The sequence below is a fragment of the Coffea eugenioides genome, chromosome 5, assembly GCF_003713205.1.
Source record: "Coffea eugenioides isolate CCC68of chromosome 5, Ceug_1.0, whole genome shotgun sequence".
NCBI classification, from domain to species: Eukaryota; Viridiplantae; Streptophyta; class Magnoliopsida; order Gentianales; family Rubiaceae; genus Coffea; species Coffea eugenioides.
This window is the reverse complement of record NC_040039.1, coordinates 44789658-44817608: the sequence shown is the minus strand read 5'-3', so window position 1 is coordinate 44817608 and position 27951 is coordinate 44789658. Positions and strand designations below refer to the sequence as shown.

At 34.6% G+C, this 27951-nt stretch overlaps 3 protein-coding genes across 4 annotated transcripts; 1 reads left to right on the top strand and 2 right to left on the bottom strand.

Moving 5' to 3' along the window:
- Positions 1 to 184: 184 nt before the first annotated feature.
- Positions 185 to 2582, bottom strand: LOC113770138 (transcription factor PCF5-like). Of its 2 annotated transcripts, XM_027314518.1 has the most exons (3): positions 2492 to 2582; positions 633 to 2151; positions 185 to 516 (listed from the first exon to the last, which is right to left on the bottom strand). In XM_027314518.1, exon 2 carries the CDS (start codon positions 1700 to 1702, stop codon positions 665 to 667), a length of 1038 nt encoding a protein of 345 aa, XP_027170319.1. In that variant the 5' UTR covers positions 1703 to 2151; positions 2492 to 2582; the 3' UTR covers positions 185 to 516; positions 633 to 664. The 2 variants fall into 2 exon arrangements, with proteins under 2 accessions (XP_027170319.1, XP_027170318.1); XM_027314517.1 differs by having other exon boundaries at positions 633 to 2538.
- Positions 2583 to 13937: 11355 nt separating this feature from the next.
- On the top strand, positions 13938 to 14919 carry LOC113772260 (E3 ubiquitin-protein ligase ATL41-like). The gene has a single exon (XM_027316849.1). The coding sequence runs from the start codon at positions 14086 to 14088 to the stop codon at positions 14857 to 14859; it is 774 nt and encodes a 257-aa protein (XP_027172650.1). The 5' UTR covers positions 13938 to 14085; the 3' UTR covers positions 14860 to 14919.
- Positions 14920 to 18301: 3382 nt separating this feature from the next.
- On the bottom strand, positions 18302 to 20344 carry LOC113770752 (PLASMODESMATA CALLOSE-BINDING PROTEIN 5-like). The gene is made up of 3 exons (XM_027315324.1): positions 19690 to 20344; positions 19549 to 19576; positions 18302 to 18802 (listed from the first exon to the last, which is right to left on the bottom strand). The coding sequence occupies exons 1-3, from the start codon at positions 20036 to 20038 to the stop codon at positions 18646 to 18648; spliced, it is 534 nt and encodes a 177-aa protein (XP_027171125.1). The 5' UTR covers positions 20039 to 20344; the 3' UTR covers positions 18302 to 18645.
- Between the last annotated feature and the right edge of the window lie 7607 nt (positions 20345 to 27951).

Here is a 27951-nt window from a genome sequence, read left to right as displayed (position 1 = left end):
CACTTGAAAGATTAACAAAGACTTTATGTTTGAAATGCATTATTAATTTCTAGTCGTACGGATTTAGTTCCACCAAATCTTAACAGTTTGTGCATCTAATACTCCTTCAAATCCAATATGCCAAGAAAATAGCTAGAGAGACAAAATGCCCTCGAACGAGAATGGAAATGCTAACCACCAAATCGATCATAAACTCAATCAGAATCATGTTTAATTAATAGAGAAAGAGAACGAGGTCAACAAGGATCTTATGTCTGACCATCATCAGTTTGAAGACAAAATGACTACACTTAAGAATATAACCGACGAGGACCACAAGAACTTTAACAATAGTACGTAAGCGGAGATAAATTATGAACCAGACAAGAATGCTTCAACAAAATTTAGAAGACAAGCAAAATTAATCTAAAGAAAAGTACTGAACTCAATCTTCTCAGTTGTCTTCAATGAAAATCAATTGATTGAGCTGACCAAAAAAGCTCCAGTGCTTGAGTAGAATCACGTTCATTATTTGTCCTAAAATGATCATAATGTAGCAGTATGAGTAAACCAATGTTAGAAAGGGAAAAATCATGGGAAAAAATAAAGCTGACTTTAGCTAAGAGATCGAGGGTTTTGGGTTGAATATATACCTGATGGATATGAAAGCTATGGCTCCTTGACATTAATGTTGTGAGCTTGGAGAGACTGAGGATGGCTGGAGGGATACCACCCCAGGCTCCTCATCCCCGCGAATTCGAGCTGGAACCTGAAAATCTGAGCCGAAATGGATGTTATACATTGAAGATTGACTGATTGCCTGAGCATTGTGATGATCCACAGAGGGCATCTGTCGTTCATTCCAGGCATGAAAGAGGTGTGAATAATTGGACTGAAGGGGTTCCCTCTGAGAAAATGCTGAGTTTTGGCTGAAGATTAGCTGTTGTGGCACTGGCATTGAATGTGGGTTGAATATAAATCCAATGTTCCTATTCTCTCCTTCTCCAGCTCCACTCCAAGACTCGGTCTTTTGTTGATAATTTGTCCCAGGAAACATGGTTGAATTTGACCCTGAAAAAAGCATTTGCTCGGTGTAAGACCTGTGGTTCAAATTCTGATCTTGCAAAGAATGGAGGGAAAGGCCAAGATCTTCTGTCTGGATTGAGGGCTGTCTCGACATTCTATCATGCTGATAGCTTTGCATATTCATCAAAGAATTCCCCGGACTCACTGGAAAGAATGTTTTCATGGTATCTGCAATCGATTGTGTATCAACTTCTGGTGGAATAACTCCTGAATTCCCATTTGGATTATCATGCAGCTGATGCCTTTGAATTGCATAAAGAGAAGATGATTCCGATCGGTGTTCAAATCCCTGGCAGCCGCTTGATGAACCAGGGTTGGAATCAGTACTTGGAGCAGCCATTAAGCTAATTTCATTTGGATGATTATGGGGTAGCTCAGCCAGCTTGTCGATAGCATTTTTCGCCTTCTTAATGAGCCAATCTACAGCTTTGCTAGGCCTGTCATAGCCTAATCGGTCCTGCACATCATAGAACTGGATAGCAGTGTGGGCAGACAGCCTAACCCTCCTATCTCTTGGACCTTTTGAAGTATAGACCTTGCTGTGCCGGTCTTTCCGGCCAGTAGCTCGGAGAATGTGGCCTCCTTGGACTTGTATTATCTCCCCTTGCCCATCTCCTCCTCCCCCAGCTCGCTTCATCCCAGTTCGTGGTCCAGCCTTTGCATGTTCAGGCGCTGTCTTCGTCTGGTCGGCTAACTTTAAGGCTTGTTCATGCTGTTGCTGAAGAAGTTGCAGATGCTGGTATTGATGATTAAATATGCTCCTTTGAATTTCCTCTTCTTGTGATGAAAATTTTGTACTATTTTCCACTTCTTGCTGATAATTCCACTGGATATCCAGATCCAAATGTTCTTTTTCCTCGAACCCTTTTATTGTTTATCACCTCTAATCTAACCCTTTCTCCTTTCAGCACAAAGACTTCTTATAAACTTATATTTTGCTCCTTCCTTTCTTACTTTATCAAGAAATTACTAGAGGGCTTATCAGAAGAGACTGCCACAGCTGATGATGATGATCCCAAAAACTCCTTCTGATGTAATCTGTAGATCCCACAAAACCAACCGACACTTCTCTATCCAAAATCAGAGCTGAACATAAAGACAAACAAGATTGCAGTTTTCCAAGAATAGATGCATATAGTAGATATAAAACCCAGGTTAAGGACTTCTTTTTTTTTTTTTTTTAGCAAAACATAAGATGTTGAACTAAAAATTTGCTCCAAATCACAAAAGCTAGGCTTCCAACTTTGGCTTCAGAATTAAGATTTGTCCCAAAATGTTCACTACAAAAACATTTACTAAGCCGCAAAATCTTGTTGTAGATGCAACCTAAGCTCTGTACTTGATGAGAATGGTAGAAAAAATGGTGGGGAAGGAGGGAAGTGGAGAGCAAAGATGAATGTAACAGTAGATTTATGAGAGATAGTACCTTGGCTTGGCCTTGCCTGTCAGAAGCCTTTCATCAGTTTCATGCTTTAGAGATAGCTTTTGCCCACAAAGAAAACCAAGGATAGTTTCGTAACATGGGCCCATAAGAAGACTAAATTATGTCAGTACAACCAAATTATTCTAGTACATTTTTGGTGTAAGTAATCCCTACCACTTAAAATTTCCTTTTTCCTTTTTGATGGTTGGGTTGATTTTCTTATACACTTTCTGTCCCAAATTGTTTAATCCTAATTTTTTAAAAATAGTGGTTTGACGATGATTTTAATAGATTTGTTTCCAAAGTTACCCCCAAAAATTCAAATTTTAAATTTAAATTTAATATGAAATATAGATAAAGGTTGGATAACATTAAAAAAAAGAACAAAAGTAATTTTGATTTTGGTAAGATAATAAACTTTTGAAACATTCCAAACTAAAAAGTATTATACTTTCAATTAAACGAAAGGAATAGTTATTTAGAAGTTTCTCTTTTTTTTTTCAATAATTAGAAGGTGTATGGTTATGCGAAAACCGGAAGCTATACAAGCCGGTATTGATTCAATACATGATTGAAGTGTCCCAAGTTCACACCCACTCATTGAAGCTTTGAAAGTGATCTTTAACAGCTTTCCTAGCTCGTTTATTTGCTATCTCTCCTGCGGTAGTTTTGCTATAAAGTAACAAACTTTCAATAATAACAAGACCAACATCACTTTCTTTGTTCGTTCGTTCTTGTTTTTCCCTCGAAACAGTGGCTATTCCCTTCAAATTCCAGAAGGATAATAATAATAAGCAATACAGTAACTAAGGTTCTAGGATAAGGAAAATGAAAAGAAAAAAGAAATGTAAAGAAGATAGAAAGGAAAAGAAAGGAGAGAAAGATCTCCATTTAATTAGCAGATTTTCCTTTGTATGGGTCGTGTAATGCACATAGTTGAATAATTGATTAATTACTTCAAATGAAAAAAAAAAAAAATGGAATACGTATGATGTGAAATAAAGATGGAATTAATGGTTTTCTCTTTAATTGTATTTTCTAAGTCCTGTGTATTTTGCATCGTTGATATTCCATAAATCAACTATAAATCTAATGGAAATCAATTCAAAAAATAGATATGCATATTGGTGCCATTTGCCCTTTATAACTTTCAGCAAAAACTAGCTAGCTAGCTAGCTACAAGATGTGAAAGATCCAATTAATGGTTGTCTTTTTTATTGTACTATGTACTGGACACAACTAAAAAGAAATATCCCCAAATAAAGTTAGCTAACATGGATATATTTAATTTTGAGGACCCAATTTGCAATAACAATGGATGTATATGTCAATATTATGTTGCACAAGCTGGCAATTCAATGTGTAGCAACTGCATTAATGAGCAGTAGGGTGAGATCCTGATATACTTTCGAGTTTTGGTAGCTAGATGGTGCTGAAAAGATGAAACAGAAGAATGCAAAAGCATTTTTTCTGTATTAGATGTCAATTAGCTAGTAGAGGTGAAAGTTCTGGCAACATTAAATCTACTCTAATGCTAGTAGCTGCTATTTTCAAGAATCCTTCGGCAACGAGTTAGGTTGGTGCCATGAATGAATTATCAACTGATTAAACTAGCCGATCTATAGTCATTAATCTAATGAATGAGGAGATAGTCACTTGCATATACATTTCATGTGTAGTGATTAAGAATCAATCATGTACTCAACATGTGAATATTAACTACTATAAAGTTATCAAACTTGAAGATCTTTCAGCTGCAAAAGGATAATGCGCAAGTAATTGATTTTATAATGAGGATTATACATGATTTGGTGGGCAGATTAGGTAGCATATGTAACCATGGGCTCCCCTTCAAGAGGCAGAAAAGTTTGGCACTAAGGAAGATATATGCTATGGAAAGATGATTGGTTAGCTTTGCCCAAAGGCCAAAGAAGAAGAAGAGTGCGCTAAAAGTTATGGGGCGTGAACCATAAAATATGATTGCCACTATTTTCCGATAAGGACATTCTGCATTATGTTAGAATTGGTCTTGACTACTCAACCCTTGTTTTTTTGACAATGTAATAACACCGTCCTTGACTTCTGAGGCAAACACGTGGAAATGTATCATGGAAAATGTTGGTCTTGTACGAGCTCGAAGGAAAAAGGAGGAGGAATATTTTGGGAGAAAATTGTTGCAAGGGTCCATGATAGTATGGTACTAGAAGATGGAGACCTTACTGGTTAGGGTTTCAACCATGCTGATGAAACTGTGAAAATGTTTGATGCTTGTATCTTTTGAGCCATGAACTAGGATTCCGCTCCAAGGATCATGCTGAAAAAACCAGGATCATGTTATAGTTTGTGAATTGCTACATTTGCAAATGGCATTCTATTGTACAAAGGTTGTATGTGGTTTCTTGAAAAAATTGAAATTTACTTGGAATTATATAAGCGTGACATGAAGAAATTTTACTTACTACAGATTGTAATTTGAAGTCCAACCCAAACCCAATTCACTCAAGAAACCAATCAAATTTCTCCAATTCATGGAGATGATTGGAAAATCATAAACTAGTGTATATTTTGGCGTGTAAACGAATCTAATCAAATCAAACACCTCAGTGTAAAAATTTGTTTGATTATTTTAACGAGTTTAAAATTTCATCCAAATTTGACTTATTTATTTGTCAAACTGAGTTTGAACGAGTTGTTTTTTAATTGAATTTGTGAGTTATCAAACATAAAATGCTGTTTAAATTTGGTTTGATCAGTTGGTGAACCAAATTCGAACGAACTCTTATCAGTCCAACATCAGTTCGAAAATTAAGTAAGTAGTTTGGTTCATATTTCAATACTTTGTATATATATATATATAGGCTATGAACATGTGAAATTGGGATCCCTGTACTGTCTGGCTTCCAACCTAGTCTATTTTGCTAGAGACCAATACCTAAGCTACAAAAGTGGCCTAAAAAGAAAAGGGCACATGAAAGAAGAATAGACTTCAACTTCTCGTTCAAGTCCCCACATTACTTGTTCTGGCTAAGTCGCAATACTGCCAGGTGCTCAATCTAAACAAATACAAAGGGAAGATTTTGAGGCAAAAATACATTGATGATTATGAACGCTTCTTTCATAAAAATGCTATTATTGATTCTAGATGGAAGACAAATTTGTGAGTTCCTAACCATCCAAGAATTGAAAGAGGGCTTGTTAAAAGTTAATTGGCCAAATTGAAGTAAAGAAACTTTTTTTTATCTCACTGCGATAAGCAACCTCAAGTCAAGTTGCTTCAATAAAGGTGGCAAATGAGTGGTATTTTGCTTCAAAGCTCCAAAGGACAAGGAGTGCGTTAGGAAAAGTTATTCCCACCATTACTTTCTTGACATTAGACAATGACTGCTTTCTTTTTCAACTTTAATTTTATTTTTCTTTGGGGAAATGTCTTTTTCGTTATTATTTGAGTAAACCATAAATGACCCATTTCTCGTGCTTTCCTTCCTCCCTTCTTCTTTGCATGATGACCACAACGCCCATGTCTTTGTTGCAAGGCACGCAGGGTAGCAGAAAATGATGCTCAAATATACAAAAGCTAAACACGATTCTTTTGATTTTTCAAAGGTAAAAAAAAAAAAATGTGTTTCTCGATCCTTCATTATTGGATGCCTAAATATTCAAAGGTGTCTTAAAGAATGACTAATTTACTTGCCCTCAAGGAAAATGAAAAGATAAACAAAGTTATTATACTAGCTAGACAAAAAGGACAGCGATGGCAACCAGCCTTAATTACTGTATTAAGCTCGACCTAGAAAACCCTTGTATATACACCTCCCCCTTCCACAAAGGCAAAATAATTATCTCACATTTCATTTTAAAAACTTTTAAATAGGGCCCTCGAACTATTTTTCAAATTGAAAAATTGTCTGCCATCAAACTATTTTCCTAATTGAAATTGTCTAAGATTCGAGAAAAACGTGTGAACTATTTATAAACACCTTTTTTTCACCTATAATCTGAAACACGAACACAATACAACGACACACACACAATTTCAAGAAGTTTTAACATTCTTTCTAGGTTACATATGGGATTAAGCTGGCTTTAAGCCAAACTCTTTGAAGCAATAATTTTATCTCCGTACTAAGAAAAGCCTTTCTAAAGGGACCACATTAAGGGTGAAAAGATTAATAACTAAGTGGCAACTTAACATTTATTGTAAGCATAATTGATATGAGATTAAGCCACAATCATTAATTAAAGAAATCCCTCAAAGTCCAAACACTTGGCAGGGCCATGCAAAACGGCGCTGCCAAAGCGAATTTATTTATGAGTCGTGTAAGAGAAGATATACAGTGGGGAAGCAGACCTTTGTATATGCACTATGCAGAGATTGCAAAGCAAGCATCAGCAGTATTCAGTAATAACCACATTTATGAAAAACGTGAGACTGAAGAAGATAAGCGCGTGATCCAAGAAGATGATCCCTGTCCTACTGACGACTTTTGAAATTCTGATTAAAAGCGGAATTGTTTGAATGCAATTTATGACCGAGACTGCCATAGAGAAATGCCAAGAAGTCGCTGTCCTTCTTACAACTTGCACACAGTCACGCACCAGCTTAGGGCAACACGAGGCAGTAGTATATTTTTTTGCTGTGCTGTGCAGAGAATGAAAGGAACATCACTTGCATATATAATTGCCAAACTAATCAATCTATCTAATTATTACTAGTATCATAATTGTCACTCATCAATTAAGTAGTCTATTCAATTCGAGATCTCAGTCTATATATCCAAGCCAAAGATCTAGGACCTCTAGACTCTACACTCGAAGGATTTTCATATAGTACAAAAGAGGACGGTTTTAAGCCTCACGTTTGTATGAATGTTAGTCCATTGACGTGTTAATAGTTCATGGTCTGCAGATTCTTTTATTCTTTTATTGTTGAATTTTTCATCTTGGTAATTATGAAACTCTTCCTCATTGTAACCAATGTTTTAAAATCCGAACCGAAGAGTGAACCGAAAAACCTTTCGATTCACGGTTCGATCGGTTCAATTTGTTCGACCTCGATTCAAAGGTTTAATAATTTTTTATTCATTTTAGTATTAAGAATTTTGAATAAAAAAATATTTATTTTAGAAAATAAATACTTTAATAAAAACCGGTTGAACCTCCCGATTTTTATCGGTTCAACCGGTTCTTGACCGATTTAATTAATTTTTTGAGTTTTTAATTGAACCAAATCGAAAGCATGATCAGTTCGCGGTTCAATCGATCGAACCGGCCAGTCCAGTCCGATTTTCAAAACATTGTTGAGTGTAGAGTCTAGAGAATACTTGTGCAGGCACAGGATATAGAGTCATTTGTATACCATTTAATTTAGAGTCACCTAAAGTTTTTTGTATCGTGCTATATCACTTGCTATTATTTTCTTTACATTATCATAAATCACCATGCCTATATATCTCTTGAATACACCATATGATCTATATCACTGGCTATCATTTTCTTTACATTGTTATAAATCATCACAATTATATATCTCTTGAATATATCACATGATCTATAAGTAGATCTGCAGCCCAATCTTAGGAATTTACCCATTTTATTATTCTCAGTTGAACTATCATGTAAGAACACCATAGCTTGGTTTGTCATGAATCTAGAACAGAATTTTTGCTTGTTAATGGTTAGTAAAAATATGAATGGATTATTGGAGGAGGCAACCATCAGTCCGCAAGATGTTAAAAACAAAAAATTTTTTTTTGAAAAGTGACATAAAATTGAAAAAAAGAAGAGAGAATTTCAGGTCTCATCTTTTGAGAACTAGATTTTTCACTCTGTGTAAGAATAACAAAAGATTACAAAAATACAAAAAAAAAAATTTTTTTGAGTCAAATGACAGAAAACTTTAATTCACAAGCCTTCTTGCATTCTTCTATCCTTTATTCAAGAAACAAAAACTAACTTATCGTATTATCTTCATTTACTCAAAAAAAAAAGGAAGGAAAGAAAGAAAGAAAGATACCACCGGCTAGCTAATTAGTTTTATTCAATGAAGATGATGGTTTCTCGTCGGTCGGTTTACATACAAGCCGAGAACGCTCCATGATCAAATTGGTTAAAAGTGCATTAGCACAAAAAAGGCTGAAAATCTTTTTTAAGTGTTTCTCCAACAAACAATGACATGCACGAGGGTCTCAGATGTGAAGTATGAACAGTAATTTTTTTTTTTTTTTTTGGGGGGTATGTAGGATGTGAACAGCTTTATGAAGCTTCTTGTGGGCCGCTCGTACAATTGTTTACCAGTGATTATGACAGCACAAGTGGAGGAAGAGCGGCATCGAAAGCAAAATTTTCTCTACCATCATTTTCAGCAAGGGAAGGATTTTGTGCCAAGATAACTATGCCATCTCATCTGGTCCTGTCTATATATATGCAGTTTTTCTTTTCTCTTTCTGTAATTCCTCTTTTCTTTATATTCAAATTCATTTCATCAAATAGAAAGGAAACAAACCCTGGACAATAATCTAAACAATAAATTTCTTTTAGAATTCATCCACAAAAAAAGATTTTAAAAACAGACGCAAATGCGATAACTCCTAAAAATCAAGAGGTGGTCTATCTTCTAATTTATATCTACTGTAGAAGTTGTATGTTAATTAGAGTAAGATTTTCTCTTATTTTGCACCCTCACAAAATTATGCAATCTTGTCGAGGACTAACAACTGTTGCGTTTATATGCCTTCAACGTAACTTTACTGTACTCTGTAGATGGGCCAGAGAAACTGACGAAGCTAATAAGAACAAAAGCTAAATATGCAAATGAAAAACATTGGATTGGAACTAAAGTATACGGTAGATAATGCCCAAGAAACCGCACAAGTACACATGTCTTTACCGTAGAGCATTTACCAACATGATACTCACACATTTCTCAACCTCCACAAGAATTGAATAGAAAGCAACATGTATACTCAATTCCACAAGTTTCAACAAATTTGTAGCAAATAGCAAGTGCTTGTCCAGCCATCTTAATTGAGTTTGTAAAGACGTTTGATCAAGACACTGGAGGTGTTCGTTCCAAAATTCACATTGCTAGTCATACTCGTATCAAAAAGTATGAAAAATGTGTACAAGTACTCTACATCTAGGTCAAAAAGGGCAAGGAAAAAAAAAAGATTCATATTTTCATCTAGGTTTCGTTAAGATTAGGGTTGCAAACAAATCGAACAACTTACAAGTATTTCGGTCAAAAGATCGACTTGACTTGGCATTGACAGAGTTCGAGTCGATCTCGAACTGCTTGATTAGTTAAATGAGTCAAGTAGCGAATGTTGGTATCTTACACTCGAGAGTTTGACAAGCCTTATCGTGCAATACGTATTGTGTATATGTGTGTGTGTACATATTAGTGTATAGTGTAAATTACATATAATTACATTCACTCGAATTTGTTCAAATGAGTCGATCTCGAGCACCTCATAAAAATTAGCGTATCAAACTCAGTCATAGAGATTCATGGTCAATCAAGTCAAACTTCATCTCAAACATTGCTATATCAAGTCGAGTTCGAATTCGAGTTCGAGTACAAATACGATGTAGATTTGAATCGATGCACCCCTGATTAATATTGCGGCTGAGTTGTTGACCGCAAAAACATGAAAACATAAGAAAGAGAAAATGGGCTTTTATTTGATCTAGTTCATGTTGCAAGCTTAATGGGCCTTTCCTAAATTTGCAGTCTGGAAGATGAAAGTTTGAGTAACTTGATTGCATGGGCTTTGTTTGAAATTCCTATTGAAAGAAGGAACTCGTCAACCCCGGGTAATTTACATTTCTAGTAATTGGGCGTTAGTGTTAATCTGCTCGATCCTGCTGAAAGTGAACTGGGCTGGACCAAAATAATAGTCTTCATGAATTTGAATTTCACCAGTTATCTAAGCCAAAATAATCAAGATCTGCGTAACATCCTGTTCCCGCAGTTTCCAGTGTTCACTTTGAATTCGACTCAAGCACTTGATTGCAGTTTGAAATCATGCCTAAAACACTCGCGTGTTTGACCGAATTCGAACTAGAATTCAAGCTACTTGATTAGCATGGCGAGTTAAGTTCGAGCACTAAATATATTTTTCGAGTGTTCGATGAGTCTAATCAAGTAGCATGCATATATAAAAAATTATATTTTATCAATTATGAAATTACTAATTTGGGTTTATGTTTTAGCAAATTTACGTGAAACTTAGTTTACTTAAGAAATTTGTGATGGCAAAAGGGTAAACTCCTAAATTTAAGATCTTTAAAACAATGAAATTTTAAAATAAGAAAACTTGAAAATTCAAGAATTTTGAATTCGAGCTTCTGAGCTCGAGCTTGACATCGAGTATTTGAACACATTTAGGTTTGGATGAAACTTCGAGTCGAATTCAAGTTGAGCCACCTTTTTGTCGAGTCAAGCTCGAACTTCGCCTCGAATGCTTGCCCGAGCTCGAGGTCAAGTGTCTCACGAAAACATCAAGTTCGAGATCGAGTATAGCGATACTCGATCTCGATTCGACTTGAATATATCCCTAAGCAATACTATTTTAGAGACAAGCTTTAAAGTTCTTTTCTTTTTCTTTCATTTTTATTCTTTCCATTTCTCTCTTCTTTGAATTTCACATCCAAGCCTTTTCCTTTTGGTCCCATTTATCACTACATCTTCTCTATTTCCTTGCATGCGAACTATGAAGTAAGAATCCCAAGTTATCTTGCCTCGTACACAGTTCTCCCATTTTCCCATAACAATTATTTAGCCAAATATTATTTTTTTTTGTGTTACAAACACAATTTTCAACACACATTTTTATCTCATATACATCACATCAAAAAAAATGCTTCAACAATTATTATAAATAATATTTCAAATAATCTTCTATCCAAAACATTCTTGACAACAAGACGTAGACTTCAAGTATCTAGAACAACATTTATTGCTAGTTCGATTCTGCCTAGTCTTAGTCCGTCCACGTTTCTTTACTTTTATCAATGGTTTTTTCTGGCAAATACCCATATTCAATTAAAATGAATCTAGAAACTGATGGAACTCTATCTATTCAAGACCAAAATTTTAGGGACTAACACCTTAATATCTTTACCCCCTAAATAGTGTGTCAGCATGGCTAGGATTTGGTACCTTTTTCTAGTGGATATTATATTGGATTGTATTTTTGGAAGCAATTTAAGAACAAAAACAGGACCATAATACATTTTGGGATGTGATGCACAGAAGATAAAAAAAATTGTTGAAAAAAGGGTTAAAGTGCATATTGCCAAAAAAAATCCAAAAATGTTAACTAAAACCAGTAAAACAAACTTACAAGATGGCCTATAGGCCACAGGTATATATATGTGTGATTTGAGTTGTAAGAAGATGTGAACGAATGGTAAAAAAGTCTCTTGGTGGCAGAAAGTCTGCTGCTTGAACTTGTAGCCATCATTTGTCAATCCAGGTGTCTTTGGGTCAAAATGAAATTAGAACGTTTTCTACGGGAAAGACGGGTCGAAATGGTTTCCCAATTTCCACGCCATAAGTTGGTTATGTGATGTCGGTCCAATGTGTAGAAAACTCGTCTGAACAAAAGCTTATTGAAGGTTTTTTCAAATGTCTCATTCTCAATATTACTATTAAATATAAGTTCAAATCTTGTAGGTCATCCCAGAATTTTCCTGGAAGCACCTCTGCCAATGGGGCTGGAATTATTGGGCTTGCTTGGATATCAAGAATTTCACAAAAAAAAAAAAGAATTTCAGATTTTATTTTGCTTACATCATACACGATTACTTCACAAAAGTGATACAATAATTATTTTAAATAACCTCCTATCAAATTATGTTTGCGCAGTCACTTGTGATATTGGGATCTTAATAGGGACAAAAATTACATAGTTCAGAAATGAATCTAATTTCTAAGAAGGGTTTATTCCACTTTACACACTTAGAGGTTTTTTCATGTTGATTTTACATTTGGAAGTTGGAACTACTGTATTATTTTGGATGCTTTGAACTCCTAAGTTTCATCCTCCTTTTTTTTTATTTGGCTCAATAACTGCATATGACGATCTTGCCTCTGAAACTTGAATGGAATTTTTTCTCTTTTGTTTATTTTAGTAGTTGGTGATCATGATTCTACGCAAAATAATAAACATGCATAAATTAAATTAGATTTCGTTTACATTAATAAAGGATGGTCTCAATTAGAAAGGATGAGAAATTGTAATAAAAACAAAGATACCAAATTTATTAGTCCAAAAGAAAATGGTTAAACAAAAAATGACAAAGGCTTTGCTTGGATTGCTATTTTCCGTAGAAAAATTTCGTCATTTTCCGTGAACACATTTCCCCATTACCTTTTTTCCTCACATACATCAAATCGCTACAGTAATTTTTCCATGAAAAATGACGGAAAATGCAATCCAAACGGGAAAGTTGCAGAGTGGAAATAAGTTTCTTTTTTGTTTTCTAATTAACTAGATAAATAAAAATTATCCATCACAAGAACAAAGAGTTTGATTTATTTATTTGAAAATTTGAATGCTATTTCGTAACACTTTCTCAATAACATTCGCAATCTTTTTTTTAACAAATGTTGTAGCATAATTCAATACATGTAGTATCATATTGTATTTAGTAATTTATAAACAGACATATTGCCAAGAATTACTCTTTTTTTTTTTTTTTTTTTCTAGTTGAACAAATCAAACACGCTTAGCACTATAGTGGATGCGGCAGGCAAATAATACCCGTTATTGTCTTCCCTGATTTCCATCATTGACTTCTTTACTTTCGTTCTTTATTATCTGATAATTACCATTATGTCTTAGAACAGTACAATTATTAGCCCGATCCATGTGTTAGGATTTCAAATCCCCTGTTATGTGTTATAATCCCCCGCCCAAAAAATACGAATAATTTAGAGGGGAAAAAATTCATGGGTAGAAAATTCAGTTACAATTTTTAAAAAAAATTCATGGTTTATTTCGAAACAAAAGAAATACGTAGAAATAAGTTTTCTTTTTGGTAAGTATACGTAGAAATAAGTTTTCATTCACTATGCCATTTTCCTTCATTTACAAATTACCGGTGTTATAATACAACCTAAGCTGCTTTTGGAAAGTGGAAACAACAATATAAAAGGAAGACTTCGTTATATATGGAAAAGTAGTCGAAAGTGAACCTTAGGTGGAAACCAGAAAATGAACTCGATATGCAGAAATAAAAATTCTCCTGTTTTTCGAGTATTTTTTTAAAAAACTAATTTTTCAAATACAAAAATTTTCCCGAAAGTCATGAGTCAATATTCAACCGTCAACCCTTTTAAAACCACAGAGTTTCCTAACAAATTTCTCTTTGATCTTTCTCCATTTTCTTTGCCATGGAATCCCAACAGCCCACGCTTTTCATAACAGATGCATACATACGAAAATCTAGACAAAAGTAAACTTACCCTTAAACCGCTCTGCAATCTTCTCAAATTCATATATATGTCAAGATTCAAGACTCAAGAAAGCTACTAATATTCCCTTTATCAATCCAACAGTCACAAGAACTTTTTTGGCATCCAAAGTTCAGCCATGAGTTCACATGATCCCGGAAATTTTTTTCCCAACAATGATCCCACAATCTTCCCTCGCAAGAACAAGTATGATCTCAACAGCAAGATCATGCTCGCTGCCATAGTTTCGCTATCACTGGTTGTCTTCCTGGTGGCAATACTTCACATTTATGCTAGGATCATGCTTCGTCGCCAAGCACGCAGGCGAGCCGCCTTTCGCCAGCTAGGGATCATTGCAAGTGCTCAAACTCACTCCGTCGTGCAACCTAAACGAGGGCTCGATCCATCTGTGATTGCTAAACTGCCAGTTTTCGTCTTCAAGAATACCGCTAGTAATGAGGACATGGCGGAGGGGTCATCCCTCGAATGTTCAGTTTGTCTAAGCAGCTTAGAAGAGGGTGAAATGGCTAGGACATTGCCGAATTGCAAGCATGTTTTTCATGCCGAGTGCATTGATAAGTGGTTTAGTTCACATTCCAATTGCCCGATTTGTCGCACCGAGGCTGAGCCAAGGGTGCAAGTTCTTGTACCAGAGCCTGAGCCCAGAGAAGGTATGATCATTGGTGCTTCTGTTGCAATTCCACCCACACCTCCAGTTTCAGATTGTGCAAATTTCACAAGTATGGAAGGGACATCATCTGGTGGGCAATCATCAGGTAAACTTGTGAAAGAATCGTCTCCAAGTTCAAGGTTCAGTTCTTTAAGGAGGATTCTTAGTATGGATAGATCGCCGCGGCGAATTCAACCTTCTACACAAGAAACAGACTATTCTGAAGATCTTGAAAGACAGTGAATAACAATGTAGGTATATAATCAAGTTTTGCTATACACAAAACTCCCCTTATTTGCCTCATTTTCTTCATTCTTGCACGTCTATCTGCAGAAGTTTTCGTTTATATCTTGTAATTACAAACCTACACACGTTTACAGATGAGAAAATAGGTGAATACTATTGAAAGGCTTCCTCGATCTATTGGTTGTGTTCTCCATAGAGAAGTCACATGACATGACCAGTAGGATATCATGATTCTGTTTTGCGGAATGATTTTTTTTTTTTAGGGGTACAAAGCTGATTGGAGTAATGAGCAATTACAAGTGGGATTTGGTAGTTAACTAATTTAATTTAAAACAGATTTTGTATTTGGTAAGCAGAATTGAGTTTAATCAATTGCTTGGATCATGGAAATGATTCTGGTATTTGGTCACCTAAGATGAATATTTTGACAGCTGCGAGCAAACTAAGGGGAATCCTATAATTGGGCAAGTCAGGCGCATGTGAACTAGAATTAGCTATAGCATATTTTATTTTTCGGCTTCAATAGTCGCAAGAATTGACCTGCCTCACAACTTGTTCTTTTGGTCGGATAGATTAACTTAATTTTTTTTTAAAAATAATCTTTCACCATGTCCAGATTCCAATATTGTTTAGCATTTTGGTCGCAGAAACTATTGTTGTTTGCCCCCGGCTTTATGTCATTTAGGTCATGTTGTTAGAATGGGGTAGGGATTCGTACTATTTGTTGGTTGAGAGAAAGTCTTAAACCACCGCCCAGAAGATTATATGGATTTTACTAAGAAACTTCCTTGTCTTTTCCATCTTGTCAAAAGTCAACAAAGAAAGCTGATAGTAGCTAAATAAACGAAGTCATACGTAACTTAACTGAAGAAAATTCGAAAAGTATAGTAGGGTACTTGTTTGATTTAAAATTTATCCTTCAGCCCCGTATAAGTTTAGATAGGTTCCCTTCCCCTAATAGTATAGGAGTGATATAAATTGTTAGTGTTAGAGAAAGAAAAAGGCATAAAATAAGGATCTTTCTAGCATCGAAGGGCCATGCAATTAGAGACTTCCAAAATCAAAAGGTCTCATAGTCTGGCGTAATCACATTCCTGGCGCTGCAAGTAAATAGCTATTAGCCTATTAGTGTAGAAAGAAGTTTGTCAAACAGCTAATACACTAACTAATAAGATATAGAGTTAATCAGAGCTGGCATTGAAATGCCATGTCTTGGACTTTCATCCGTTTGGGCACAAGAGGTGGACCTTATTGGTCTGGAGTTTCTAGTGAAATACTAGTAAGCTAGTAATGGCGTTTAATTAGGATTAGGACCTCAATTGAATAGAGTCGATTGCGAACTATGCGAGTCCGAGCTCGACTCGAGTTCGGTTAATATCGAATTCAAGTCGAGATCAAGCCGACTAAGTTGAACTGGAGGTCGAACTCGAGTTTAAAAATACTAAACTCGTTAGCTCGCGAGTCGATTCGAGTTCGATTATATATATAAACACATATTTTTTTTTATTTTTTAATAGTAAAATTACATATATATTTCTAATATTTTATTATTTGTTAAGAAAAATTATTATTTTATTTATTTTTTAAAAATAAAATTATTATTTTATTTATTTTTTAAAAATAAAATTATTATTTTATATTTTATTAAGCTTGAATTTGAGTTGAACTCGAACTCGAACTTGACATTTTGATCTCGTTGAGCTCGAGTTCAAGTTCGAGTTTCGTAAAATTATGTTGAGATTCGACTCGATTAGGTCTAAACCTAATTCGATTCGGCTCGTTTGCACTCCTAATTAGAATAGTATTGCATATTATATTAAGAGCTTTTGCTCTTTTTTTTTTGGGGGGAGGGTTTTGGTGAGGGAAGGTAGAAAAGCTATGAAGAGCTTTTATGGACTTTGGAATACTTGATCTACCATACAAGTTTCGTTAAGGCTACTTCAGCAGATGAACCAATCTAGGCAGACTAGACCTTTTTTTTTTTTTTTTTTTTTGGTCAAGGGGAGATTAAAGGAGGACCTCACGACTACGAGTATGTGGTTAGTATCCTTACCAACTAAAGCTGTGAAGAGCTTTTTATGGACTTTGTACTAATATTTCATCTATCATACTAGTTTCGTTAAGGCTACTTCAGCACATGAACCATATTAGGTAGGAGAGCCTTTTTTTTTCTGGGGGTCAATGTGAGATTAGAAAGAGAACTTCACGATCACGATTATGCAGTTAGTGTCCTTACCAACTAAATTGACATTTAAAAACGATCAAACTCCTAAAAACGATCAAACTCCTATGACTAGGATTGTAAACGAATCAAACAGCTTAAAAGCGTTTGTGAGTTGGATCAGTCAAAACCTGATTCGATCTAGGTCAATATCGAATTCGAGCTTGATAGAAAAACTCAACTAGTTATATATAGTAAAATTACATGTATATCCCTAATTATTTATTATTTGATAAGAAAAAATTACTATTTTATTCATTTTTTTAAAAAATAAAATAATTATCTTTTATTTTTTTAAACCTCGAACAGGCTTGAACTCAAACTCAATTCAACTCAAATTTGAAGTCCAACTCGAGTTCGAGTTCAAACTTTACATTAAAAGCTCATGGAATTCAAGTTCAAGTTCAATAAAATTGAGTTGAGTTTCAGTTCGATAAAATCAAAACTCGACTCGACACGCTTGTAGTCCTACCCATGACTCATATCTAACGTTTAGCATTATGGGCCGAGAAGAATCTGATATTGGGTATTCAGGTTTAAAAGTATGGGCCGGAAATAATCTGACCCATTACTATCCTCGGTAACCCAGCTTGGTGAGCGTCTAAACGTGCACTTTGTTGAATCGTATGTACAGTGGTCCAAAACCTTTATTTGTTGCAGCCCATCTTTATTCGTTTATGAGAGATGGGCCATATCTGTATACCTATTCCCTCATCAAAGTAAACATTTCAGTATAACTGACTACAAATCAAATCAAAATCTCCCACCATATATATCAGCTATCACTGAAGCTACAGTGCAAGAAGAAAAATGTTAATATGCACTACAAAGTTGATCCTCCAATTAATATCTTTAATTTATCTCTGCCCACAATTCTCAAATTCTTGCATTTTGAAACTGATATGACAAAAGGAGGACAGAAACGAACATCAATTATAAACAGGCATGTGGAAGGAGAAGAGCACCAGCTGCATAAAAATCAACTTATAGATCAGGCTATTCTCCCATGGGATCACCATATTTATGTTGACATCAATAGTACATGAAGCTTTTCACATTATCTTTTGCTGATCAGCTTTTCTAATTTTGTTAACCTGTGCATATATTGCTATAAGAGGAACACAGGAGTTTATGCAGCACCACAGATAAAACTTAAAAAGGTTCTGTGATGTGTAATGAGCAGTGAATTCAGATCCACGGCAATGACAAACTCGGGCATTGCACTTGAAAGTTCAGTTCAGATAAACATTTAGTCCAGCAAAATGAATCAAAATGATTGAACCAAGAGGAACATGGAAAGATTTTACACTTGTGATTGCAGTGATTCCATCATATTTAACATAATGGAAGCACTCTTGATCAGAGATCAAGATCATAACGCCATTCTAAACAAAAACTAGCTTTCTTGTTGCACTTCTAGACTGCATGTTTAAATAACAGAATAAACATTACACCCTCTAAAAAACTAGTGTAGTTGCAAGGACTGATTTAACAATTTCCATCTCTCTGCAAGAAACTTGCCACTACTCATATCTGCAGAAGTGCAGAATCAGCATTTACCCTCATAGAGACCGCATGATTGCGTATACCAAATGAATGATGACCAAACTCCAAATCCATCTTCTCTCTAGAAAAGAGTTGCTGCTACTGATATCTGCAGCAGAGGGTCCTAGTCCTCCAGTAACTGATCCTATAAAGTTTCCACTTCCAGCAGTTTTGCTGTTTCAACAGCACATACAAGCCTTTTAACTTTGCAATATCATGAGAAGTCTTGAACGGCAATATCAATAACCACATTACAAACAAGAATTTTGATCAAACTACTTGTATACACACCAATTTGGAGGAACAGTATACAAAGAAAAGGACTCCAGGAGTATTTTATATTGCAATTATGTGATCAAATATGAAATAAATGATTTGCCTAAAGGTAGTGTGATTCATCCATCTTGTAGCTATGGTTACAAGTCATGATAACTCCCTTTTCAGGAAAGATACACAAATGTGTTTTTGCAGTGAACACAGAGCTTAACTTCATTGCAATTTTTTTCCACCATAAACATAAATAATCTAGTACCAAAAAATTAAGTACTCATCATTTAGTATGGTAACTTTGGAAGTGAAAATTCGGCCGACAAAGCTTCCACTTGATCATTACATATAGAGTTTCAGGTACTTTCAGGGCATAATTTCTCACCAGAAGCACAAATCATCAACTTAAAGACCAAAAAATCATTACTTAATGTCGCAACTTTTGAAGGGGAAAATAGGCCAACAAACTTTCCAGTTTCTACTTTATCATTAATCACTCAATCTTACCATACCTCTGTCTTCTGATCATACAACTGAATCAAATCTTAATGCTAAATGATAGTACAGTACCACATGTTTAAACAATATCAAACAAGACAATTAAAAAATAACTAGTAATAAGTTTATGTCGCATCATTTAGATCACTAATTACCTGGATGGAAATTTGCAACTACCATGACCTGAAAAAAAAAGCAAAAACAAATTAGTAAAATCAATACAATACACTTAAAATCCATCAAGAATCCAACATCATAAAAAAGAGAAGAAGAAAAAAGTAAGGAAGAAATCTTACTGGGGTTGAGAGAAGTTAGAGCAGCAGTATTATCAAAATTACAGCTATCTTGAGTTAAGCCATGCTTGAGAAAATAATCATTGAAGGCAAAAGAGGCTGTTTTCTGAATATCTGAGGAATCATAGCAGGGCCCTCCTTGCTGGATCGCGGAACAGTCTGCCCCACCTTGCCCACATGCCCAATCTAGCGCGTTCTGAAGGGCGGCATCCTCCGCGTTATTCTTGGCAACACACCACAGTTCCACAGCTGCCCCACTGGAAGAATCGCCACCATTCTGGGCGGCACAAATGGTGGCGGAGGTGATAAAACTGAGAGCAGCAAAGTAAAGCAATTCAAGAGCAAGAGCCATAGTCTTTTGTTATTTGGTACTACAGAAAAGGTGAAGAAAATCAGTTGTAGATTTAATGGAAGAAGTGGAAGAGAAAACTCAGGAGCCGTTATAAGGAAACGGTTTTCTGTAAATGACTTAGCAGTACTAACAGATTTTGGGAAGTTTAATGTTTGGTTTGGTGGGAGTTATGTAGGTTTGATGGCAGCTTGATGGTTCAGTGTCGGGACTGAGTAGTGAGGACCGGAAATGTGACCGTTAGATTTGGTTTGTAGTGTTGGAGGTGTGACGACTGGGGAGAGGAAGAGCAGAACTGCTGCTGGTGTAGTATCTAGCAGAGGTTTCTTGTACAGAAAATGGGAAAAGGACAAAAAAATTTTTTAAAAAAACATTTAGCAAAGATCTAGGAAATGAAAGTGATAGAAATTTATGTATGGCTGTCCAGTTGATTCACTAGAAAGCAGTAAAAACGAGTAAAAGTGGGGTAGTGCAGTCCAATGTGGAATTTTCTAATTCTGTTTTTGTGTGTTATGGTACTAAGTGATTTTGTATACGTTATGGTTCTTCATTTCAATTGGAAATGGTGTATATTCCTTTTCATTTTTTTTATTTTCTCCTTTTTATTTTCGTCTTTCTTCAATCAAAAGAATCAAGATTCTTCTTCTTCTTCTTCCTTTTATTTTCTTTGCTTTCTAGGTAGTAAATATTTGCACTAGGAAAGGGAAAAAGAAAAGGGTTTTTTCTTTTTTAGGATTCTTTTTTTTTTTTGTCATCATCACTTTATTTGTATCCTACTTTATCCTAATCTATTTAGGGTAGGTCCAGTTGGACCTACGAGAGATTGGTGGGGACTAAACCACCGAACTCAGATGCACTACGCACTGTACGAATTTTTTAGAATAGCCACTTATTGTGGCAATTGGTGAGAAGCAAGGTTTGAAACCTTGAACTCCCACACGGTCACAAGCCCACAGGCCGGTGATTTTTCTTTTTCCGGATTCATTTGCTTAAAAAATGATGATTCATTACTTAGGTGGAGAAGTGAGCAGGATTGGATTTTATATCTTGTTTCTCATCTTTTGTGTTTTCACGAAAATGGAACCCCAGATTTTGCCATTTTGGCTCTGAGATCTCATCAGTGTACAAATCGTTGATTCGTTTCTAGTTTCACTTGTGCCCTTAAAATGTAGACTAATCCTACTTGTCATCCAGGATTATAATGACAGCTTAGGCATGTAAACAAAAATTTATTGTTTCATACCAATATATAATTTCTTTTTCATGTCAGAATTCAATATAGCTTCTTGCCATTTCCTCCATTTTCTTCCTCTTTCTTTCTGTCGACGAACCAACAAGACTTTAACAGGGTCTTAACAATTTAATAGTACTAGACCAAACAGATTTCAATTCTTCCAAGGCAAATAGGAGGGCATGGCCAATAGGTTAGCAAGCAGTATTGCTACTTTGATAGTAGTAGTAGTCTAGTAGAGCACTACAAGAATGGCAGATCTTTACACTTTATTCCATTTGCTCTTTTCTACATGAAGACATGGGCTGCATACTCGGAATTCAATTGCATCTCTCACTGAAATGTCTTCTAGCACCAATTATTGGTCAAAATGCGTAAACTTGTGCAACCCTTTTTTGCTTACCTTTTTCTTTCCCCCACCCCTCTTTTTTGCCTGTTTGGCGTCAAAGAAGCCCCATTACATTAGATCATCCACCAACCTTAGATCAAGCAATGTGAATCAAATCTTGAAATCTCTGAATTGAGCCCCATTCTTGGAGCTTTTCCAACTGAAGCATCCCAATCAAAACTCTTCAGAATTAAGCTTCATATGTTCAGCATCGATGCAGGAGCCAGAGAAAACATTTTGTTTATCTTGGAAATTATATGAATTCTACAATATTTGGAAAGAATTAAGGAAAGAACAAGAGAAAATCTTCTCGTCTGAGAAAGAAAATGGATCATTCTGAACATGTACTCGACATGGACACTCATCGTGCTGGAGAAGATATCCATTGAACTTTTGGAGCAAATTTTCATCCATGATTGTGGTTACATGTAATCTTATTTTAAAAATAAAAAATAAAAGAACAAAACACTACAAAACACCCTTCTGGTTGTAATATTGGAAATCAGAATTATTTGAGGAACCAGGTGAAATTTTCTTTAACAGTACTAAAGGTGGCGGTTTCATCATGAGTAATATATGCATATATGAGTAATCAATTAAATATCTTTTTTTCAGAATATAAGCAGATAACCATGCACTTTCCTGCAAATACCAAACTCGAAATCGATTGAGCGCAATATAATTTTCCAACGATGGGATTGGAACATCATAGTGATTTGGTATAAAGAAATTCAATTGAAGACATAAAAGGATTAACATCAACAATGAAATTCTTGATTTGGAGGTCATAAAATACTTCAGTAACAAAAGGAAAAAAAAAAACATAATGACACAGAAAGCTTCTCATTAGCCACTTCAAGTACAAGCACTTATTTTGTTACACTGGTTAAGGTTCAAGACCTCTAACGTAATATCAAGGATATGCTTAACATTCTGGTTAAATACATCTATTGGAGATGGAGTGGGGAGATCAATGAATTCATCTTCGCAATTATTCACTCCCAATTCAGTTAATGATAGAGCCGTATTATAATCAGGATAGTTGCTTCTATTAAGATTAGCCCACTCTATATTTTCTATATCAGGGATGATTGTAAAATTATAAATGAATTGGCAATCAAGAAGACCTTTTGCGACAGGACGGCTAGGAGGGTTCTTTAAAGCATCACCAATTTTTGTGACGGTAAGATTAGCAATTGTCTTGGCTTGATCACTTAGTATCTGCAGCCAGCCATTTGCATTTGCCTTCAAATTTGCTGAAGTGGATGCATCGATGATTTGAATGCAGGTATTACGATCAGTTGTTTTCTGACAGATTTGCTGGTAAGTGGTGAACTGGGGTTGGCCAAAGGAGAAAAGTGTAGCAAAAAAGACAAGAAGAAAGGAAATTTTGATATCAGCCATTGTTCTTGCAGCTGTGGTGTGCTTGGACATGTGAATTGCAAAACAGTTCATGCATAGCAAAATTTTTGCTTTGTCTTGGAAAGTAAATCAATCCCATAATTTTGTCAATGAATGAGGGAAGAGAAAATCTTCTTGTCTTAGAAAGAAATTGATGATCCTACATATTGTGGCGGATGTATTAACACTTGATGAGTACTCGTCAAGTGTTTGAAAGAAATTCATCTTCTTGCCTTAGAAACGGTTCATCCTATGATGGGGGACGATATAGCTCCCAAGCCGAACAAATGGGATAATTTCAAAAATCTCCCTTGAGGTTTCTAATAATTTCATTTGGTACCTTCAAATTTTAAAAAGTCTCACTTGACTCCTTTTGTAACATTTGAAATCTATTTCAAAATATAATATTAAAAAACTCATTTTGAGATAGAAAATACAATTTCATTCCAAAATTGCCATCTGTGTGTGATTTCTTAATTATCATAACGTACTAAATTTATTTCTTAATTTTTGTTAATTGATCAATATATTTCTTTAATGAAAATTTAAAAGTTGATAACAAGATTTAAAAACTCTTTAATAGTTGTTGTGTCTTTGGTTCAAACAATAAATGTTTTTTCATAAGGGTAGGTGAGAAGTCTGGGATCTCTCACTTGCTCTCTTTTTAGCTGTACCATCCAACCCGTCCTTACCTCCAACAAGAAATGTTAAATTACCTAAAATTATGAATGATTTATAATACTCTTAAGAATAACTTGCAATAATTTACAACCATGAGGAAACGTTTTTGTACTGGCTTAAAAACAATCCAAACAAGTTTATATAATTTTTAGTATGTTGTATCTTTTTACTTTCCAAGCAATTAGCTTGAAAAAAAAATAGAAGATTTAAAAATATGTATTGGATTTATAAAACTTCTTAAATTAACTCAAAACACTTTACTAATAAAGAAAATATTATCTTTATAACTTGCAAAAACTTCAATGCAGTTTCAAATATTAACTTTTGATATTTAAAAAGCACACTATAGTTTGTTCAGTTAGAATAAAACTTCATGCTTTTTGTTTTTTTCTTTTCATTTGTTAATAATATTGCTGCTATTTTGGTAATAAAAAGTAAGACAACAAAGGGTCAACTTTGAAATTGAACTTGTACTCTCTCCCAAAATGAATTTTTAATATTATATTTTAAAATGAGTTGTAAATGATACAAAAAATCTAAAGTAAGGGAGGTAAGTAAATTTTTTTAAAGTACGAGAGTGCCAAGTAAAACTATAAGAAGTGTCCGATGAGGTTTTTGAAATTATCCCCGAAGAAATTTATATACGTGCACTAACAAGGGCACTCAAAATCTAGTCAATGAAAACACCAATCTAATTGTTTCAACTTTTGGGGCGCTATATACATAAGGAAAGGTATTGTTATATCCCTTGACAAGTAATAGGACCCATAATATTCTTGCTTAAGATCAAAGAACTGGCTTATTCTGTGATGGGGAATGAATTATCTCTCATTTTATTAAATTCATACATGTTCTCTCAATACTTAACTAAACACTCATTAAGATGTAGTTCAAATATTAAATTTTGAAAAATGTAAAATTAATTAAGACAAATGTATAAATGTAAAGATGAATAATAGTTGTTAATGTGTATATTCACATGATAGATTAAGTGTGCTTTAGATATGTTAGACGAGAACACAATAGGCACCAATCAGAAAATCTCGATTGGTTTGTGAGTAATTCGTTTTTTTATTATAGCATCCAAGGACATGACTATCATTCCACCCCTCTTTTTTTTTTTTTTTTCAAGCTATCATTCCACACCTCATAGGCACAAACTCTAACCCCCGTGATTGACTGTTTGTGAGTAATTCGTTCTTTTATTATTGGGGGGCAATTTGCGATTAAGCCATGAAAAATCAATGTTTGTAAGTCGTGACATATATGGCGATTGGAACTGCAATTTGAAACATAACCTAACGTTCAAGTTGGAATGACATAATAGACTGTTCAATCGTGAATTCTCTTACTATGTTGCAAGCCAACTAAATAAAAAAAAAAAATAGGAGAAATATTGCTCGTACATCGTTTTACATAAATCTGAAACCATATGAAGTAGACACTGATAATTATAAAGGGATCGGATTTCGTTTGTAAATAGATACATTAGTATTTGTATTCTGAGCCCACAAGGTTGCAAATACAAGTTCCAATTTATAGATTTTCTCGGAACGATTTGAACTTAGGATCGATTTGGAATGACACAATCAATTCAACAAATAAAGGGTTAAATTCCAACAATCTGATTCTTCCTCTGTAAGCGACCTATAGTCCCTGACTTATGGTGGTGATCGAAACCAAACTCACCCAAACTTTTTTCATACTAAAAAAAAAAAAAACTATTTGATCCATGATTTTGGGGTTCAAGTATAGTTCAGAGGCAAAAAAAAAAAAAAAAAAAAAAAACGCACATACACACGCACAATTAAACAAAAAAGCTTCTCATATATTATTAGTACTATAAAGACGTAGCCTTAATGACCACTTCAAGTACAAGGTATAATTTTGTTACATTGGAGCCTTAAATGACCACTTCAAATACAAGCTGTAATTTTGTTACATTGGTTAAGATTCAAGACTTCTAAAGTGAGATCAAGGAGGTCCTTGGTATTTTGTGTATAGATGATGATTGGAGATTGGATTGGAGGATCTTGACTGAAGTCGTTTGTGCAAGCACTCACTGACAACTCATCGTAACCAAGAGCCTTGTTGAAATCTGCATACTTGCCTCTGTTAAGGTTACGCCATTCCAATTGTTCTAGACCCCGAATAATGTCATTATATTCGACTCTGCATTCATCAAGGCTTCGTGATAAACGAGGGCTCGGATTGTTCTTTGCAGCATCATCAATTTTTGTAAGGGTAAAGAGAGAAATTCTCTTGGCTTGATCACTCAGTATCTGCAACCATCCATTGACATTTGCCTTCAACCTAGCTGAAGTGGATGCATCGATGATTTGAGTGCAAAGTTTACTATTAGTCGTCCTTTGACAGATCTTCTGATAAGTGGTGAACTGAGGTTGGCCAAAGGAGAGAAGTGTTGCAAAAAGGGCAATAAGAAAAAAAGTTTTGATGTCAGCCATTGTTGATCTTCGCGGCTCTGATTGTATGCTTGGATTAGTGGATTGCAAGAGAGTTTATATATTGCAAAGTTTTTGTTCATCTTGGAAAGTAAATCAATCCCATGATTTGGCAAAGGACTAATGGAAGGAAAAAATCTTCTTGTCTAAGAAAGAAATCGATCATCCTATGATGGCGGATATGCTAACATTCGATGAGTACTCGTCAAATCCTATGAGTTGAACTTTTTAGTGTTGTTTATTAGTAAGTTTTTTTTTTTAATCTCTTTCGAAAGCAACTGAATCCAATAATTAGGCGAAAATAATTGCGGCAAAGAAAAGATTCTTGCTTAATTTCCAAAAAAAAAAAGAAGATTCTTGCTTCAGAAAGAAAATTTCATTCTGCGTGGGAAATAGGATTACAGTGTTAGTTCTCAAGACAGTGCACTCAAAAGGGCAATCATAATCAATAATTGAATAAGTGATTATTTGAGCTTATATACGTATTAGTTTGGCTAACAGGGTGTCTAATAGATGTTCGTTGAAAATATTTTAAGAGTTAGTTTTACAGAACAGTGTAGTTAATTCGAAAAAGTATAAAAATAAGGTCTGCATTAATTGTGACTGTGTGTATTAACATGATAAATTAAGTATAATTTAGATTTATTAACAAGTGTCCACTAAGCACCCGTTAAAAAAGCACTTAGAATCTTCTATCTCAAAATTATTTTTTGTTCCGTATCAATTATTCGTGTGTACTGATGCATTAATAACTCAAGCAAATTGATTGATAACTCAAGTAAACTGATTATCATTTTGAAAAAGAGGATTCGAGGCGTTATCCATTATGTAGTGGCAAAGGGTTTTTTTTTTGGTATGCCTTGACAAATAAGTGAACCCCATAATTAGGCAAAGATTAGAGGGAAAGAAAATATTCATGGTTAAGAAAGAACTGGTCCATTACGTTTACGTTATCATTTGTCATGATGGTTCATAATGCTTAGTTAATTTCCCTTAAGTTTCTCTATGTATTTTATATAATCTAAAATTGCATGCATAGTTTCTCTTTGTGCTGAGAAAATTTGCGACTTCCTGTTAAAGAGCTAGGGATCTGCTTATTATGATTCTATGATAATTTTGTTTAGACATTCCCAACCTTATGGTATAGGAGTCACTTCTAACTTCATAATAGAAGTCTCTTCTCCTGACATTTTCGTGGCGTTTTATTAGTATTGGTGAGAAAGTTAAGCTATATATAGGGCAATAACAGACAAATTGAAAAATGAATAGGGTTAATTACACCACCTCACTATCCATAGTCCCTCGTGCTTTTTTGCACACCATTTCTCTTACCCAATGAAAAATGAATAGGGTTAATTACAATTTGTCCCCCTGAATTTGGTCCTTTATAACACATTACCCCCCTAAATTTTAAATATATACAGTTTGCCTCCTTCGACTAGTCAAATATTAATGATGAATTCTCCATCCAAAATTTCAACAAATAACATTAATACCCTTACATAATAGTTTTAGAATAATCCTATGCTTTTAGTCGGAATTTGAAACATCTTATTAGAAAAAACAGAAAGTCACATGATTCAAAAAATTAAAAAATAAAAGATGACATAATACCAAAGAATTGAAAATTGTATTGTGGAAGGAAAAAAGAATTTAAAATTGCTAAAACATATGGACAAGTTTTTCGTCACTTATTTTTCTTCCTTTAAATTGTAAACGGGTTGGTTTTGATAATTTTTATTTACCTTGCAAC

Bases quoted from the DNA above. Each gene is read 5' to 3' on its own strand.
- LOC113772260 (XM_027316849.1), top strand. From the start codon at position 14,086: ATGAGTTCACATGATCCCGGAAATTTTTTTCCCAACAATGATCCCACA.
- LOC113770752 (XM_027315324.1), bottom strand. From the start codon at position 20,038: ATGGCTCTTGCTCTTGAATTGCTTTACTTTGCTGCTCTCAGTTTTATC. The intron at 19,577-19,689 runs GTAAGATTTCTT...TTTTTTTTTCAG, and splicing joins TCTAACTTCTCTCAACCCCA to GTCATGGTAGTTGCAAATTT. The intron at 18,803-19,548 runs GTAATTAGTGAT...CTGTTGAAACAG, and splicing joins AGTTGCAAATTTCCATCCAG to CAAAACTGCTGGAAGTGGAA.
- LOC113770138 (XM_027314518.1), bottom strand. From the start codon at position 1,702: ATGAAGCGAGCTGGGGGAGGAGGAGATGGGCAAGGGGAGATAATACAA.